Source organism: Neomonachus schauinslandi, chromosome 16 (genome assembly GCF_002201575.2).
Source record: "Neomonachus schauinslandi chromosome 16, ASM220157v2, whole genome shotgun sequence".
NCBI classification, from domain to species: Eukaryota; Metazoa; Chordata; class Mammalia; order Carnivora; family Phocidae; genus Neomonachus; species Neomonachus schauinslandi.
In genome coordinates, this window is record NC_058418.1 from 1,466,066 (window position 1) to 1,484,142 (window position 18,077).

At 44.4% G+C, this 18,077-nt stretch overlaps 1 protein-coding gene across 1 annotated transcript; it reads right to left on the reverse strand.

Moving 5' to 3' along the window:
- Nucleotides 1–2,270: 2,270 nt before the first annotated feature.
- On the reverse strand, nt 2,271–17,661 carry ZNF543 (zinc finger protein 543). Its single transcript, XM_044911296.1, has 4 exons — nt 17,630–17,661; nt 15,213–15,339; nt 9,626–9,721; nt 2,271–3,775 (listed from the first exon to the last, which is right to left on the reverse strand). The coding sequence occupies exons 1-4, from the start codon at nt 17,657–17,659 to the stop codon at nt 2,271–2,273; spliced, it is 1,758 nt and encodes a 585-aa protein (XP_044767231.1). The 5' UTR covers nt 17,660–17,661.
- Between the last annotated feature and the right edge of the window lie 416 nt (nt 17,662–18,077).

The window sequence follows — 18,077 nt, forward strand, 5'->3', positions numbered from 1 at the left end:
AAATAGGAAAGGGAATGAAAGAGATACAGATTAGGAAGAAGACAAAAGATGTTTGCTATTTGCTGATAACATTATTTTTTATGAAGAAAATCCTCAAGAATCCACACACAAAAAAAAATCTAGAAAAAGTGAATTCTGCAAGGTTGTAGGAAACAAGGTCAACATATCAAAACTAATCGTATTTTTCTGTAACAGTAATGATCATGTGCAAACTGACATTAAAAACTCACTATGATAGATGACTCCCCCAAAAAAGGGCCTAGATAAAAATCCAACAAAATATGATCAGGATCTACAGATGGAAAATTATAAAACACTAACGAAATAAAAAAGGATCTAAATAAATGAAGGACATACCACATTCATGGACTGAAAGAGTCAATAAAAGAGATGCCAAATCTCACCAAAATGAGCCATAGACTAATATAATGTTTATCAAAATCCCAGCAAGATGTTTTATAAATACAGAAAAACACACCAAAGTGCATACAGGAAGCTAAGGGAAAGAAATTAATATGGAAAGCTAAATCAATTTTTAAAATTTAGGGTACCCAATCTTAAGATTTTCTGAAAGCTACAGTAATCAAGACAGTATGGTATGGCACAGGTTTGGACATACAAATCAATGGGATAATACAGAGAACTCAGAAACAGACCAACGTAAACATGCCGAACTGATTCTGACTAAGGAGCAAACATAATTCAATGGAGGCATAATACTGTAGTGTAGTCTTCAACCAATGGTGCCGGCCAACTGAACATCCTTAGGCAAAAACACAAGAAACTCAACTTAACCTCACATGGTAATTCAGAAATGAACTCAACACGGATGAGATTTAAACATAAAAGGTAAAACTATGAAACTTTTAAGAGAAAATATTCAGGACTGAGAGCTTAAGACTTCTTACACGACATGAAAAGGATTAAGAGGTCCCTTCATAATAATGCCATGAGTCAATATAACAAAAGTACATACGTGGTGATTTAAAAGGCCCTGAGGGGGGGTTAACGTGAATGCATGATTATTTTTACACCTTTCTTCACAGCATAATTCTTAGTGTGAGGTAATACTATCATGCATAGCTCAAAAAACAAAACAAAAAACCAAAAAAAACCAAAGAAGGGATTCCAAAAGACCCTGATAAAAGGTACTACTCATTACTTATTATACCAGGACTAAGGCCATGGTAACAACTGTGAAACTCAGATACCTGCATGTGCACATATCAATTTCATCTGTTAAAATTCTAGTCAATTTCCTCAATAGCAAATCTTCACAGGATCTTTTGTAAGATTAAAAATGAGATTTCTTCTCTGTGCTTTTCTGAGTTTATTTTTTCTTAAGCTAATTCAGCTATGTATTTGATTTTGTTTTGGCTCTAATTCAACCCCTAGAAAACAACTGATGTGGACTTGGGAGAAGCCTAAGAAGGACTGGAGAAGCTCAGGAACCGCAATCAGAGGGAAGAATTCAGATTCATCTGGGAAGGTCACGTAGCTACACTGCCGTCCTCATCACACAAAAAAACCAATAAACAAGTAGATCAAGAGCAAGTATAAGTAGTGGGTTGTTAAAGACACATGAAAAAACATTTTGTTTTTGTTTAAAACAAAGTCTTAAGAGTGTGGTACAGTGGGCCTATTTATACGTACATCTTTACCTCCTGAAATTTAACAGTATTTCATAACTCAAGCCTTCATATTTCTAAGACTTATGCTACTCAAGGGTAGAGACGAAGCTGTAGAACAAAGGCTTTCAATAAATGTTTTCAGACACACCCTAAATGTCCAACTGTCCTGACAATGGACAGCAGTGGAAGTATACACAAGATAAAGGGGACAAGGCTCTCTCATCTCTGAAACATCCCCCCTTCCCCAAATAAGATAAGGAACAAACTACCATAGGCTTGTCACTGAAGTCTGAAAGAAACCATGCTTGAATTTCTCTTTTATGTCTCCTCTTCCTTTGTTTAAATATCCCTGAGATAATTTTTCAGTGTAAACTGAGGAGAAAGATGTGGCTGATGGTTATGCTAAGTTCATGAGAATGATTGGATCACACTCCTGGATGAATTCACAGACGCAGAATAAGGCTCTAGACTGGGTACATTTCCAGTGTGACTCCTCAGATGACAAATGATATCCTACAACAAAAGGGTTTCTCATAGGGAAGGAAACTGAGGGGTTTCTCTTTGGTATGAATGATCAGATTCTGAGTAAGATGTTTCCTCAGTGGTTACATTCAAGAAGTCTTTCCCCAATAGGAGCTCTTAGAGGGTGACTGATGGCTGCCCATTTGTGAAGGGTCTTCCCACTTCTGTTACACTGACAGGGTTTCTCCCAGTATGAATCCTCTGATGCTGAGTGAGGGATGAGCTGCGACTGAAGGCTTTTCCACACTCACTGCACTCATAGGGCTTCTCTCCAGTGTGGATAACGGAGTGTCGGATGAGGCTTGTGCTCCAGCAAAAGGATTTCCCACACTCCATGCATTCATAGGGCTTCTCTCCACTGTGAATCCGCTGGTGCCTCGTGAGGTATGACCGGCGGTTGAAGGCCTTCCCACACTCTGTGCACTCATAGGGCTTCTCCTCAGTGTGGATGCTGAAGTGTCGGATGAGGTCTGATCGATTGCTAAAGGCTTTCCCACATTCTTTGCATTCATAGGGTTTTTCTCCAGTGTGGGCCCTTTTGTGCAAGATGAAGGTAGAGCAGTGGGTGAAGGCCTTTCCACACTCGCTGCACACATAGGGCTTCTCCCCAGTGTGACTCCTCTGGTGCTGCTTGAGGTGTGACCTGCGGTAGAAGGCCTTCCCACACTCGAGGCACTTGTATGGCTTCTCTCCTGTGTGGATGACGTAGTGCTGAATGAGGTCCGTGCTGTCGCAAAAGGCTTTCCCACATTCACTGCATTCAAAGGGTCTCACTCCAGTGTGAATCTGCTGGTGCCATGTTAGGTGGGACCTGCGGTTGAAGGCCTTCCCACACTCTATGCACTCAAAGGGCTTCTCTCCTGTGTGGATGATGTAATGTCGAAGGAAACCAGTCTTATCACGGAAGGCTTTCCCACATTCTTTGCACACAAAGGGTTTTTCTCCAGTGTGGCTTCTGTTATGCAAGACTAAATTGGAGCGGTGGGTAAAGGCCTTTCCACATTCACTGCACTTATAAGGCTTCTCTCCAGTGTGAATCCGCTGGTGCCTTGTGAGGTGTGACCTGCGGTTGAAGGCCTTCCCACACTCTGTGCACTCGTAGGGCCTCTCCCCTGTGTGGATCATGTGGTGCTGGAGGAGGTGTGTGCTCTTGCTGAAAGTTTTCCCACACTCGGTGCATTCATAGGGCTTCGCTCCAGTGTGAATCTGCTCATGTCGCACAAGAAAGCAATTCTTGGTAAACACTTTCCCGCATTCCTCACACTGATAGGGATGTTTCCCTTTATGAATCAAGGGATCTTTCAGTAGCCCCTGTGAGTCATATTCGTGGAGAACATGTCCTGGAGGGATCAGCTCCCGTACAGTCCTTGAGTGTACACCATCACCTGTCCCTAAACCATCATGTTCAGACTTCATGTTCCCAGGGAGCTTCTCCGTTTGGGGGTCTATCCCTGGTTTCAACTGGCTTTCCAGCATTTCTGATGGCCTATCCTGATTCTTGCCTTGCCCCAGCTGGGAGTCCCCCAGAGCTTGCTGAGTCAGTTGTTCCTGTGGTGAGACTTCCTCAGATAAGGCAAGGTGAGAAAGGGAAAGCTCTGTGGTCCCGGGTTTTGTACTGTCACCTGAAGGGAATACAATATACAGAAGGGCTTATTAGAAATGGCAACACAGAAAAACAAAATTGCCATTTCAGTGGGAATAAGAAGACGAAAACAGTGGCTCTGTGCCTGCCATGTTTTCAAATCTCTGAAATCCAGTTTGCAATTTCTTTTTGGACCCTGAATTCTTGAAACCTTTGAGGGGAAACCCAGAGGGAGAGAACAGTTGGGGGACAGAGTGTCTGGCAACTAGGGACAAGTACACAGAGTAGTGACACTGCATTGCTGGGTTTGCTCAAAGCTAGAATGCCTCCAGGTGCTATAAGAGGCCAGCGAAGGGGCACCTGACGCAGCCTCCACAGCAGCTGGAAAGAGGTCGGGGAGGGTTCCTAGGCAGGGAATGCGAGAAACTGCCATATAGAGAAAACAGGAAAGCCATTTCAGCCTTAGTTGATGGAATGAACAAAGGTAAAGTCTTTCAAGATTCAGGGAACCTTCAGTGCACCAGACGATGGGGCCAGTAAGAGTGCAAGCCCCTGACATGGGATGGGTGTCCACACAAGAAGAAACATAAGAGCGTTTGCATCTTCTCAGTGCCATGTGAAGATAGAAGGGAAGACTCCTATCTGCAAACCAGGAAGAGGGCCCTCACCAGACACCAGATCTGCCAGCCCCTGGATTCTACGCTTCTGGCCTCCAGAACTGTGGGAAATCAACGTTTCTTGTTTAATCCTCCAGTCTGTGGCATTCTTGTTACAGCAGTCCATATTGACTAGGCAGTTGGTATGAGTAATGTTCTCATTTTTGAAGTCAGTGATGTTAAGTGTATTATTTTCAAAAAGGAAATGAATGAGCAAGTAACTTAGTTAACACATCAATTAAGCAAGGTCATTCGTGAATCAGTGATGACAGTGTGTCATAAACCAAGGTTTATGATTAATCGAAATCTGTACCTGAGGTCCACTAAACAAAAGTTAGAGGTCACAGCAGTATTATGGTTAAGATCATGATCTCTGACCACAGAAACCCTAGGCCCAAGTCCCACAAGAACTTAGTATTAGCTCCGTGGCACCTGGCAAGGCACTCAAATTTCCTAAGTCCTCATTTTGTCTTCTAAAAAATAAAGCTAGAAACAGAGACTGTCCTGTAGGACTCTGAGAATGAAGTGAAATCCTGCATTTACGACATTTACTATGTGAACCGTGTTCAGGATGAGGCCAGACACTGAGCAAAACATAACTACATGTCAGCTCTAATTTTTTATTATGGGTTAGTCATATAATATACATCTGGGACCTAATTAGGAAGCATATAAATTGGCACTGTCAGAATGTGTGGATTAACCTTGAAGAGTATTGAAGAATAAGGGGCGCCTGGGTGGCTCAGTCGTTAAGCATCTGCCTTCGGCTCAGGTCATGATCCCAGGGTCCTGGGATCGAGCCCCGCATTGGGCTCCCTGCTCAGCGGGAAGCCTGCTTCTCCCTCTCCCACTCCCCCTGCCTGTGTTCCCTCTCTCTGTCTCTCTCTGTCAAATAAATAAATAAAATCTTTAAAAAAAAAAAAAAAAGAGTATTGAAGAATAAAAAGAATGGTCCATGAGATGCCTGATGAGCCAACATTAAAGTCACCAGAATAAGAAGACAAGGAAGGTCCTGGGAGATTAGGGGCAGAGACTCCAAGAGGATCGGATGCTCACGATACAACCTGAAAAGTCTGCTGCATTATGAATTCACATAGCTGGAGGTTAAGAGAGTTGGCTCTGGAGCCAGAACACTCGGCACAAATTCTGCCCGTACCAAGTGAGTTGATACTGGACAAATTACTTAGCTGTTCCCATCTCAATTTCCTCGTCTGAAAAACTGAGAGACTCTGAGTTTCTGCCTCACCGACTGTCCTGAAGGTTAAATGAGAAAATGCCTATAAAGTGGTCAGCACAGTGCCAGCCACTGGAGGATCGTTTGGGAAATTGGGGGCCATCACCCATTATCACTATGGTTACTGCTATATTTGAAAATTAGGAGTAAAGCAGTGACCGTATAAGGAACATTTCCAGTGCTGTGGTACAGAGGAACCCCCTCACAGGGCCTCAAAGCACAGAGAGAATGATGTTACCACTTTCACATGTGAATGGTGGGAATGTGAAAGGGAGCAGCCTTCTTCAGAACTGCTTGGCATTTTTCCAATAAAGCCAACCTGACCTGGAAACATACCAGAATCTATTCCTAACAGAAACCAGTGCTTATCTGCACGAAAACACATAACAAGAATATTCTCAGCAGCATTAAGTTGAAAACAACAGGAATGCCCGCCAAGAGGGGAATGGATAAATGAATGGCAGTTTTTCATACAATGAGATATTACGCTAGATTGAGAGTGAACGAACTCCAACTATATGCAACCACATGAAAAGAATCTCACAGACATAACGATGGTCAAAAGGAGACAAATACACACCCAGCATATGGTAGGGTTCCATAGTCAAAACAAATTCATGCTGATGGTCTCAAGAGGGATTACCTAGCAGAAGGGCTTCTGAAGGCATGAGACCCTGACGAGGTGCTGGAAATGTACAGCAGTCCCCTTTATCTGTGAGGGATTTGTTCCAAGACCCCCATTGGGTCCCTGGAATTGTGGCTAGTACCAACCCTATATATACTCTGTTTTTTATATATACAAACCTATAGTAAAGTTTAATTTATAAATCTGGTACATAAGAGATTAACAGAAGTAACTAATAATAAAATAGAACAATTATAACAAACACTGTAATAAAAGTTACACAAACGTGGTCTCTCTCTCAAAGTATTTTATTATACAGCACTCACCCTTCTTGTGATGCTGTGAGATGATAAAATGCCTACACGATGAGATGAAGTGAGGAGAATGACAGAGGCATGTGACATAGTATTAAGCTACCGGTGACCTTCTAATGATACATCAGAAGGACGATCATCTGGGCGCCTGGGTGGCTCAGTTGGTTAAGCGACTGCCTTCGGCTCAGGTCATGATCCTGGAGTCCCGGGATCGAGTCCCGCATTGGGCTCCCTGCTCGGCAGGGAGTCTGCTTCTCCCTCTGACCCTCCTCCCTCTCATGCTCTCTGTCTCTCATTCTCTCTGTCTCAAATAAATAAATAAAATCTTTAAAAAAAAAAAAAAAAAGAAGGACGATCATCTGCTTCTGGACTGTAATTGACCACGGGTAACTAAAACCACGGAAAGCAAAACCACAGATAAGGGGGCACCATGGTATATATCAAATATTAACACAGGTGGTGGTTATATGGGCTTTTACGTACACAAAGATTCATCAAGCTGACCTCTTAAGATTTTGCACAACAGAGCATATGAGTTACAACTCATTCAGACAGTGCAAGAAGGGACACCTGGGTGGCTCAGTAAGTTAAGCTCTGCCTTTGACTCAGGTCATGATCTCAGGGTCCTGGGACTGAGTTCCGCATCGGGCTCCTGGCTCAGCTGGGAGCCTGCTTTGCCCTCTGCCTGCTGTTGCCCCTGCTTGTGCTCTCTGACAAATAAAATCTTTTTAAAAAATAAATTAATTAAAATTAAAATAAAAAAAGTGCAAGAAAATAATAGGAAATGGAAGAATGGAACACAAGATAGACATCTCTTGCAAGAATGAGACAACTTGGGGCATGTGGGTGGCTCGGTTGGTTAAGCGTCTGCCTTCAGCTCAGGTCATGATCCTGGAGTCCCGGGACTGGGCCCTGCATTGGGCTCCCTGCTCAGTGGGGAGTCTGCTTCTCCCTTTCCCCCTGCTCGTGCTCTCTCTTTCTCTCTCTCAAATAAACAAATAAAATCTTAAAAAAAAAACCCAAAAAACAATGAGACAACTTTTCCTAGAAAACGTTACAGAAAAGGTTATACAGGGAAAGCAGTTGATACCAGTGTGAAGACACTGGAGAGCCATGACTTTTTCATTTACTTTCCCCTAGTATGATGCAACCAAGCATATTTTTATGTTGAACAGAGAATGGGTAAAGTTACAGAAAGGGCAGAAAAGCAGTGAAGCAAGAAGCCAGTTCCCTGAAAAGGTGTGATCTGACCTCTAGTGTGAGAATTTGCCATGGGGACATGGGGACAAGGGGACAAGGGGACAAGGCCTCCTCTGGGGGGAGGTGAGAAGGGAGGCCACACATATGAGAGATTCAGATCAATCTGTAACAGTTGGTGATCAAGCAACACAAGCACACAGACGATTTTCAACATGAAAATATGCTAAGACAGCCGTGGCTGGGGGATGTGGTGAAGGTCTAGAACAAGCTCTCAGTGGCTGGGGGAGCCAGTATGGGAGACAGGGCAGATCAGAGGCACATAGGAGATGTGGGGAGACCAGCTATCACCCAGGCAAAAGTTGAAAACCTGGACTTAGGAGTGCAGGGATGGGTCTCAGGGAGGAGGGGAGGTGGTGAAGACGTTCATGGGAAATGGACAGGATGTCTGAATGTAGGGGTTAGTAGAGATGGAGGTGTTGAGCAGTTATCTGAAGTTGCATCTGGCCTTCTAACACGCATGGGAGGTGGCAGGAGCAGGCAAAACCATGAGCTCCCTCTGAGGCATGTTGAGCGCGAAGTGTCTTTTCCACTTTTCCACAGATGTGAGACTAGTGGCAAGGGTGAAGATCTGGAACACACTCCGAGGGGCCGAACAGACACACACTTGGGATGAAAGCCCAAGGGACCACCAGAGGGGAGAGCACGGGTAACTAAAACCACGGAAAGCAAAACCACAGATAAGGGGGCACCATGGTATATATCAAATATTACAAGGCACTGGTCACCACACCTGACATCCCCAGGGCCTCAGCAACCCAGATTTGGGGAACAGAAGGCAAAATGTTACCTTGAAGGTTAAGCAAACAGGAGGGGTGCGAAGACATGGAGCAAGGGAGTGCTTCTGAGCGTCTGACTGGCACCCGGAGACTGGGTGGATGGAGAAGGTGAGGAAGGGTGGGATGCAGAGGATAGCTCGTTTCCTCGCAGTGCAGAAGGAAATGGGAGATACTATCATTATTCATTAGAACTAATATTATGATCTGAATAACACTAACAGCTTACTTTTGCTGAGCCATTCACTCACTATGGGTCAGGGCCGGTGTGAGCCAGTTTCATGCACAAGCTGGTACATCCTCAAACAACCCAATGACCTGCAAACAGACTGAGTGTTGCAAACTACATTCACGGAACCATTTGTTCCTCTCCTTGGACACACACCTCAGCCTCATTTCCCAGCCCCAGGTGCCTAAGTGTGGCCAGATGTCTTGTTAGTGGAATGTGAGGAGAAATAGTGTATGTGGAAGTGGGTATTACACCTTCCTTTCTTCTCCCGTTTCCCCTCTGCCAGCTGGAAGATGCCAGGACAACGTGCAAGTCTCATGTTGATGATAGGAGTTACCTGGGTCCCCAAATAACTGCATGGTACACAGCTCCACACTGACCCACATGGTCCTTGGGTGAGAAAAGTACTTTTCATATGCTGAGCCACCAAGATTCTGGAATATGCCTGTTAGAGCAGTTAGATTTACATTGGCTGAACTTATATATAAAAGCACAGTGAGATATGCACCTTCCCCAGGGCCACAAGGCTGCTGTGAGTCCCAGCTAGTTTTTAAGCCCAAGCAGCTGGAACTGAGAGCCTGAACTTATTATCTAATAGGTCCCACACCTCCATAGGAGCGCTGGAGATTGTTATAGGGCTGGAGGGGGTGGGCAGAAGGACCACAGGTTAAAAGGCTCCATGGATCCTAAGCCTCTAGAGAGGCCACAGTAATAAAACTTCCACAAATTCCAGTGGCAGTAATCGCTGTGCTGTCTGCAAGCTGTCATGACCCTGACCCAGCCAGCTGTTGGCACCTACCTGGGCAGGAGTCAGGGGAGAGGCCTCTCTTCAATGTCTGTAACTCTGGGCTATGATCCAATGGGTAGAACAGCTCTGGTTTGGGCAAAGGACAGCCTGTTCAAGGAGAAAGGAAAAGGATGTGGAAATTGTGGTGAGAAGAAAGAAACCTCTCAATCTAGACTGGGACTTCAGAATTTGGAGAAGGCCTCAGAATGAAGCTGCTCCCATCCATGCAAACAAAATGATATGACCTGGAAACCAATGCATAAAACATCATTATTGGGCCCCAAAGACTGTAGACATTAGGGTTGGCTCCAGAGACAGCACCAATTCCCTTTGATCTCCATCATGTAGAATCCCAACACTGTTCAGACCTATCTCCTGAATGTGCTTTCTAATTAATCCAGTCAGGGGCCTCTACCTCCCTGTGCATCAGCCATACCTGGTGAGCCTGAATGCCACCACAGACTAATTTACATAAAACCTCTGGGGTGAAGCCTAGGCATCAGATTTTAAACACTGCCCAGGTGATGGCACCCCACCTGGTAGGTTAAAAAACCCTGGCTTCCATCATTTCACAAATGGCATCCCTGAGTATCGATAGTCTGAGGAAGGCTCGCTACTCTGAGTAAAGAGAAAGGTTTATTCCAGGCAGAAAGACTGGAAGACAAAAACAGGAATAGGACAACAAATAGGAAACAGTGACAAACATGGTAAATATTAATCCCACTATATCAACATCACTTGGAACATCAATGTTTTTCTAAATACTCCAATTATAAGACAGAGGTTGTCAGAGTGGATCAAAAAACAAGACCCGGAGTGCCTGGGTGGCAGTCAGTTAAGCGTCTGACTCTTGGTTTCAGCTCAGGTAGTGAGATTGAGCCCCGTGTCGGGTTCCACATGCTCAGTGCAGAGTCTGCTTGAAATTTTCTCTCCCTCTGCCCCTCCCACTCATGCTTTCCCTCTCTCTAAAATAAATAAATAGGGGCGCCTGGGTGGCTCAGTCGGTTAAGCATCTGCCTTTGGCTCAGGTCATGATCCCAGGGTCCTGGGATCGAGTCCTGCATCAGGCTCCCTGCTCAGCGGGGAGTCTGCTTCTCCCTCTCCCTCTGCCTGATGCTCTGCCTGCCTGTGTGCTCTGTCAAATAAATAAATAAAATCTTAAAAAAAAAAAAAAAATAAATAAAATAAATAAATCTTAAAAACAAAAACAAAAACAAACCCAACTATAGGTTGTCTATAAGAAACCCACTGTAAATATATAAATAAGACACATACATGTTGAAAATAAATGAATGGAGAAAAATACACTAATATGTTAATAAAATATGTTAATACCAATCAAAAGAAAGCAAGCATACCTATGTTATTTCAGACAGAGGAAACTTCAAGGAAAGTTACCAGGGATAAAGAAGGCATTATGTAATGATAAACGGGTTAATTTGCAAAGAAGACATAAAAATCCTTAATCTATATGTGTCTGGCAACACAATGTCAAAGTATATGAGGCAAAAACTGATAGAATGACAAGAAGAAATAGATGAATCCACTATCAAAGCTGGAAACCACACTACCCCTCTATCAGAAATGTACAGATCCAACAGGCAGAAAACTAGTAATGACATAGTTGAACTCAACAATACCATCAATTAATTGGATATAACAGACATCTACAGACTACTTCATCTAAAAACAGAATATATGTTCTTCTCAAACTCACATGGAACATTTACCATGATAGATTATATTCTGGGCCATAAAAACACACTTTAACAAATTTTAAAAAGAACAGAAATCACAAAATGTCTGCTCTCAGACAATAAAGTAATTAACTAGAAATTAATAACATAAAGATAATTGGAAAATCCCTAAATAGGTAAAGATTAAACAACACACTTTTATTTATTTATATTTTTATTTTTAAAGATTTTATTTATTTATTTGACAGAGAGAGACACAGTGAGAGAAGGAACATAAGCAGGGGGAGTGGGAGAGGGAGAAGCAGGCTTCCCGCTGAGCAGGGAGCCCAATGTGGGGCTTGATCCCAGGACTCTGGGATCATGACCTGAGCCGAAGGCAGACGCTTAACAACTGAGCCACCCAGGCGCCCCTGAACAACACACTTTTAAGATTTTATTTTTTTTATTTTTAAAGATTTTTATTTATTTATTTGAGAGAGAGAGAATGAGAGAGAGCACATGAGACGGGTTAGGGTCAGAGGGAGAAGCAGGCTCCCCGCCGAGCAGGGAGCCCGATGCGGGACTCGATCCAGGGACTCCAGGATCATGACCTGAGCTGAAGGCAGTCGCTTAACCAACTGAGCCACCCAGGCGCCCAACAACACACTTTTAAATAACACATTGGTCTAAGGTGCAATCTCAAGAAAGTAAAAAATATTTTGAAATAAATGAAAACAAAAATACAGGGCACCTGGCTAGCTCAGTTGGAAGAGCATGTGACTCTTGATCTTGGGGTCACGAGTTCGAGCCCCATGCTGGGTGTACAGGTTACTAAAAAATAAAAAAATAAAAAAATAAACTTTCAACAAACTAACTAAAAAACCAAAAATACAACCTAGCGAAATTTATAGGATGAAACAAAGCATGCTTAGCAGGAAATTTATAACACAGAACGCTTATTTTTTAAAAGAAAAATCTGAAGTTAATTATATAAATTTCCACCTTAGGCAGCTAGAAGAAGAATAAATTAAATGCAAAATAAACACTACAAAAGAAATAAGAGTTAGAGCAGGAATCAATGAAATTGAAAACAGAATATAGAGAAAAGCAACAAAACCAAAATCTGGTTCTCTAAAATGATCAATAAAATTGATAAGCTTCTAGCCAAGCTAAGAAGAAATGAGAAATGACACAAATTACTAATATCAGAAATAGAACAGAGGACATCACTACAGATCCCATGGACATTACAAGAATATTAACAGAATACTATTAACAATTTTATCTTCACAAATTTGATAACTGAGATGAAGGAACCAATTACTTGAAAGACACAATCTGCTAAAACTCACACAAGAAGAAACAGAAATCTGAATAGGCCTATATCTATTAAGGAAATCGAATCAATAGTTAATAACCTTCCAAAAAAAATAAAGCACCAGGCCCAGATGGGTTAACTGGTGACTTCTACCAAACACTGAAGAAATTATACCAAGTCCCTTCATTCTCTTCCAGAGACAGAAACAGAGGGGTATTTCCTAACTCAATCTGTAAGTCTGAGTTAGGAAATCTGTAACTCTAATATCAAAACCAAACACATTACAGAAAAGTATACACAGTATCTCTCATGAATATAGATGTAAAAAAATCCCCCACAAAATATTAACTAATCAAACCCAACAATGTATAAAAAGATTACATACCACAACCAAGTGGGATTTATCCCAGATATACAAACCTGGATAAAAATTTAAAAATCAATTAATATAATCCATCACATCAACAGGCTAAAGAAAAATCACACATTTATATTGATAGCTGCAGAAAAGCATTGATAAAATCCAACATCCATTCATTAAAAAAAAGAAAAAGAACTCTTAGCAAAATGGGAATAGAGGGAAATTTCCTCAGCTTGATAAAGAACATCTACAAAAATACCTACAGCTAACAACCTACTTTAAGGTGAGAAACTTAGAGCTTTCCCACTAAGATCAGGAACAAGGCAGGATGTCCTCGCTAACCATTTTTCAACATTATACTGAAAGCACCAGCTAATGTAATATGGCAAGAAAAAGGTATACAGACTAAGAAGGAAGAAATAAAATTCTTTATCTGTGGATGACATGGTCACCTATGTGGAAAATCCAACAGAATCAACAAAAGACCTCTGGAACTAATAAGCAATTATAGCAAGATTGCAGGATACAAGCTTAATGTACAAAATGCCTTTGTATATACCAGAACTTAACAAGTAGAATTTAAAATTAAAAACACATTACCATTTACATTAGTACTCCCCAAATGAAATACTTAGGTATAAATCTAACAAAATATATATAGGATCTGTATGAGGGAAGCTACACAACTTCAATAAACAAAATCAAAAAAAAAAATAAATGGAACGATATTTCATGTTCATGGATAGGAAGGCTCCATATTGTCAAGATGTCAGTTCTTCCCTATTTGATCTGTAGATTCAATGCAATACCAGTCAAAATCCCAGCAAGTCATTTTGTGGATACCAACAAACTGATTCTCAAGTTTATATGGAGAAGCAAAAGATCCTGGTCTCCTAAGCATTACAGTAAAAAGGAAATAGCAAACACTCTTGTATGGGGCCAGCAACCTGAGTCCAAGAAGGCTAAAGCAGTGAGAGGGGGAGGGGGATGTGCGCAGGAGGATTCAATCCTCAAGAAACGGGGGTCAAGAGAAGAGGCAGACTTGGTGATGCTAGACACCATTTCATGAACCACTAAGAACAAAAAGCTGGGAACTGCACTCAGTAATTTGGTCAAATAGAGACACATGCATAAATAGAAAATATCATCTATTCTGGCCAACATTTCACAAAAGAAACCACCAAAAAATGCAGAGGAGAGCTTTTCACAATGAAGATGTGTCTTTTAAATTGAACAGATTGGGGCGCCTGGGTGGCTCAGTCATTAAGTGTCTGCCTTTGGCTCAGGTCATGATCCCAGCGTCCTGGGATCGAGCCCTGCATCGGGCTCCCTGCTCAGCGGGAAGCCTGCTTCTCCCTCTCCCACTCCCCCTGCTTGTGTTCCCTCTCTCGCTGTGTCTCTCTATGTCAAATAAATATATAAAATCTTTAAAAAAAAATTAAAAAAAATAAATCGAACAGATTAAGCTTTATGAGGGACTCGCTGCAGTGGCCCTATTTTTCTTATTTGCCAAGGATGGCATGCTGGAAGAATTAAACGAGTGAAGAGGAACAGTATCAGCATACAGAAAGAAGTAGAGACAATGACCATGGGGCTTCACACAGCAAAGACTGGGCAGCCACTTCCTGCTGCAAAATAGCTGTGGTAGAAAAAAATCATTGTGAAAAGAGAGACACAAGCAGACCCACAGAGAGAAGCCAGGACAAAAGCTCCAAAAGCCAGGGATTGTGTTTTTCTAAGTTCCTGTATCAGTCCCTCAAGGGGCCCAGCTGGAATTCCTGCTTTTAGGTTTTGTGAGACACCCCCATTTCCTCCCAACACACCCTTCTCCTTTGGCTGTGACCCAAAGTAAACTATGTGGGGCACCTGGGTGGCTCAGTCTGCCTTCGGCTCAGGTCATGATCCCAGGGTCCTGGGATTGAGGCCCACATCAGGCTCCCTGCTCGGCCAGGAGCCTGCTTCTCCCTCTCCCGCTCCCCCTGCTTGTGTTCCCTCTCTGGCTATCTCTCTCTCTGTGTCAAATAAATAAATAAAATCTTAAAAAAAAAAAAAGTACACTATGTTTCTTACTTAACACTCCTTGAGACACGGGAGAGCAGGAAGGAAGAGGAGTCCAGAATATGACTGAGTGGGGAGGAGGAAAGGAAGGCTATAGACACCTTCTCAAGCAGCCAGGCCTGGAGCCAAAGAGCAGAGTGAAGGAAGTGACAGGTATCCCACACCGCAGAGTTAGGGAGGCCTTACCCAGAGAGACCAGGAGCCCACAGGTCTCCAGCATCACCTCCTGGTACAGGGTCCTCTGGGCTGGGTCCAGCTGCCCCCACTCCTCCTGGGTAAAAGTCACGGCCACATCATCGAAGGTCACAGGCATCTGAAAAGTCAAACAGAGGCAGTGTGTTGGTCTTGGGGTTACTGATGGGAATCAGAGCCCGTTTCTCTCGATGGCAAGGGGGCAGAGTGTCCAAACACCCCCTGAGGGCTGAGCTCTGTGCTGGACTCAAGGAGGCAGAGATGCTGTTTTGTCCTAATTACAGCAGCAACTCATAAGAGACAGAGCCTCCTATGTGGGAGCCAATAGAGAATGGTGTGAGGGCAGGACCTTCCTGTGGGGACTGTGAGGCACAGAATGGTAAGGGCTTTAAGATGCCACAGAAATGGGAGAGAGTAACAGAGATAATGAAAACAGTACCAATAATAATTGCAGCAATAGCAGCCAAGACTCACTGATCTTCACTGCATGCCTGACTCATGCTGACCTCTGTCTTGCTAATGTGAATGAAAGTCCCCAGCTCTGAAGTCTAGAATCAACACTTGCCTGCCGTGTGAACTTGGGAGCCTCACTTCATTTCTCTCAGCCTCAATTTCTGGATCAATACAATAATTCTCACTGAGCAGTAATGGTTATGAGAATTAAAGAAAAAAATCTTTGTAAAAGAAACACTGGGGTGACTGGCCACAGCCTGTGAGGTCAGGATCATTATCACGTTTGTGTCAGTCAGGGCCCTGAGGTCCAGGGGACTCTAGTAGCTCACCCACAGTTTACATGTGGTACGAGCAGAAGCAGGATTTGAACTGAGGTCCCTCTGGTCTAGAGTCTAATGGCATAATCTTGACACTCCTCCACTAGCAAAGGAGTTAAAGAAGATGTGAAGCATTTCAGATAAATTTCTCTGCCACACTCATTTCAGCCACCATTGAACATAATTCTGTGGACGTGGGCAGAGGAGTGAATTCATCATCGCCCACCTCACAGGACGATCACCTGAGGTGGTGGCACCTGCTTGGGAAGTGGCAGGGCCTGGATCGGGTCCCACTGCCTTCTGTTCCTCAGAGACTACTAAGGAGAATCCACCATGAGTCAATGTTCCTTCTTCCTACCTGAGTCTTTCCCCCCACCCCCTTTGGCAACTCTGAGGGAATTCAAACCCCTCCACCTGAGTCTCACCAGCACATATCCCTGAGGAAAGAATACTTCAGGCCCAGAAAACAGAAGTTACTGAGGACAACGCAGGCTGTGCCCATGAGACCAGCCTTTGCCACAGTGTCTGTCATGGCTGAGAGTATGATGGAACATTCAGCAAATGACCACACAGTCTGGCCCTCCTAGGGCAGGTCTCAGCAGATGGGGATAGGGGGACCATGGAAATCACACAGGTACTCTGGGGACTCCTTAAACAACCAATCTACCTTTTTTTGTCCACACACTTCCACTTGCTAAAATGCCATATCCCCACCTCATGCCCAAGGCCTGTAAGGGAGCCCGCTTGGCTTACAAAGTTGACTCCAGGTGTCACCTCCAGGCATCCCTATCTGCTTTTTGTAGAGAAAGGAGTAAAAATACAGGCTGTGGTGGTCAACACACTGGTTGTTTCTGCTACTTAAGAGCTGCAGTGATTTTGGACACTAAATCTCCGAGCCTCAAAGTGTTCTTGTGCAAAACAGAGATAATAACACAACCCAACTCCGAGGAGCTGAGGATTAAATGAGGTGATATGTTATGCCTGCCTGTCAGCCCACAGCAAGAACCAGTGAAAGCGAGCTATCACGGTTCTTTTGTTACTGTTTTCTCTTTGCTCCCACAACACCCTAGACAAATTCAACCACGAACACTTATTTAATTTTGCCAGGTTCCCTACACAAAAATGCCAGATGATGGGCAAGGAGGGAAGGGGCCATTTTAGCCTGAGCTGCTAGGAAACATCTCTCCCAGTGAGCGACGTCTGAGCAGAGGCCAGAAGGATGTGAGAGAGAGGCCCTACAAAGTCACAGGGGCGGTATCCCAGGCAAAGGCCAGTGCAAGGACAAAGGCTAGGGGGATGAAAGAGAACTTGGCATGGTCAGGCCGGTGCATCCGGAAAGAAGGCAAGGTCGGAGGAGGTCGGCGGGAGAACCGGGGAGGCACCTGCAAGTCATGGCAGCGGGCTGGACTAAGTGACGCAAGCCCCTGGAAGTAAGCACTTTTCATCCTTTGTGCACTGACTGAACACCTGCCAGGGACCCGCCACAGACGCAGGGCCACGGACAAAGTGACCAGCCAGCGCCACTTGCTGTAAACAAACGACGAGGAGAAAAGGAAATCGAATGGCATTCTGGCCCTCCAGGCTGCCTGGGAGCCCCTCCGCAACAGCGCGGAAGCAAGGCTCGGAGCGTCGTCCACTCACCCGCACCGGGTCCATCCACGCCGCCGCCATCATCGGACCCTGTGCATAGAGCAGGACCCGGAGGGGCAGCGGCCGAGGGGCCTGCAGGATTCAGCCGACTGCCACCCTTTCGCTGCCCAGAGCGGGGTGACCTCGGCTGACTGTCGCACTCCGAGCCTGAGTTTCCCCAGTGTGAAATGCGCCCGAGGCCCAGGCGTCGCGTCAGAGCTGCGGGGATAGCGAGCCGCGCGCCAGCGGGCGCTCACGTGACACCCCGTTACGGAGGATGAGGGACGGGTGTGAGGCTTGTAAAAAGATACGGAGGTGGGACCTACGGCCCACACCACCTTCTCCGCTCGGGCCTCCGAAAGGTAGCCTGCCTGCCGCTCAAAGCCCCACTGCCCGACCGGCGCAGGCGAATGACGTACGCCTCAAAGGGCCCGGAAGTCCCGCCCCCGCCGGCGCGGGC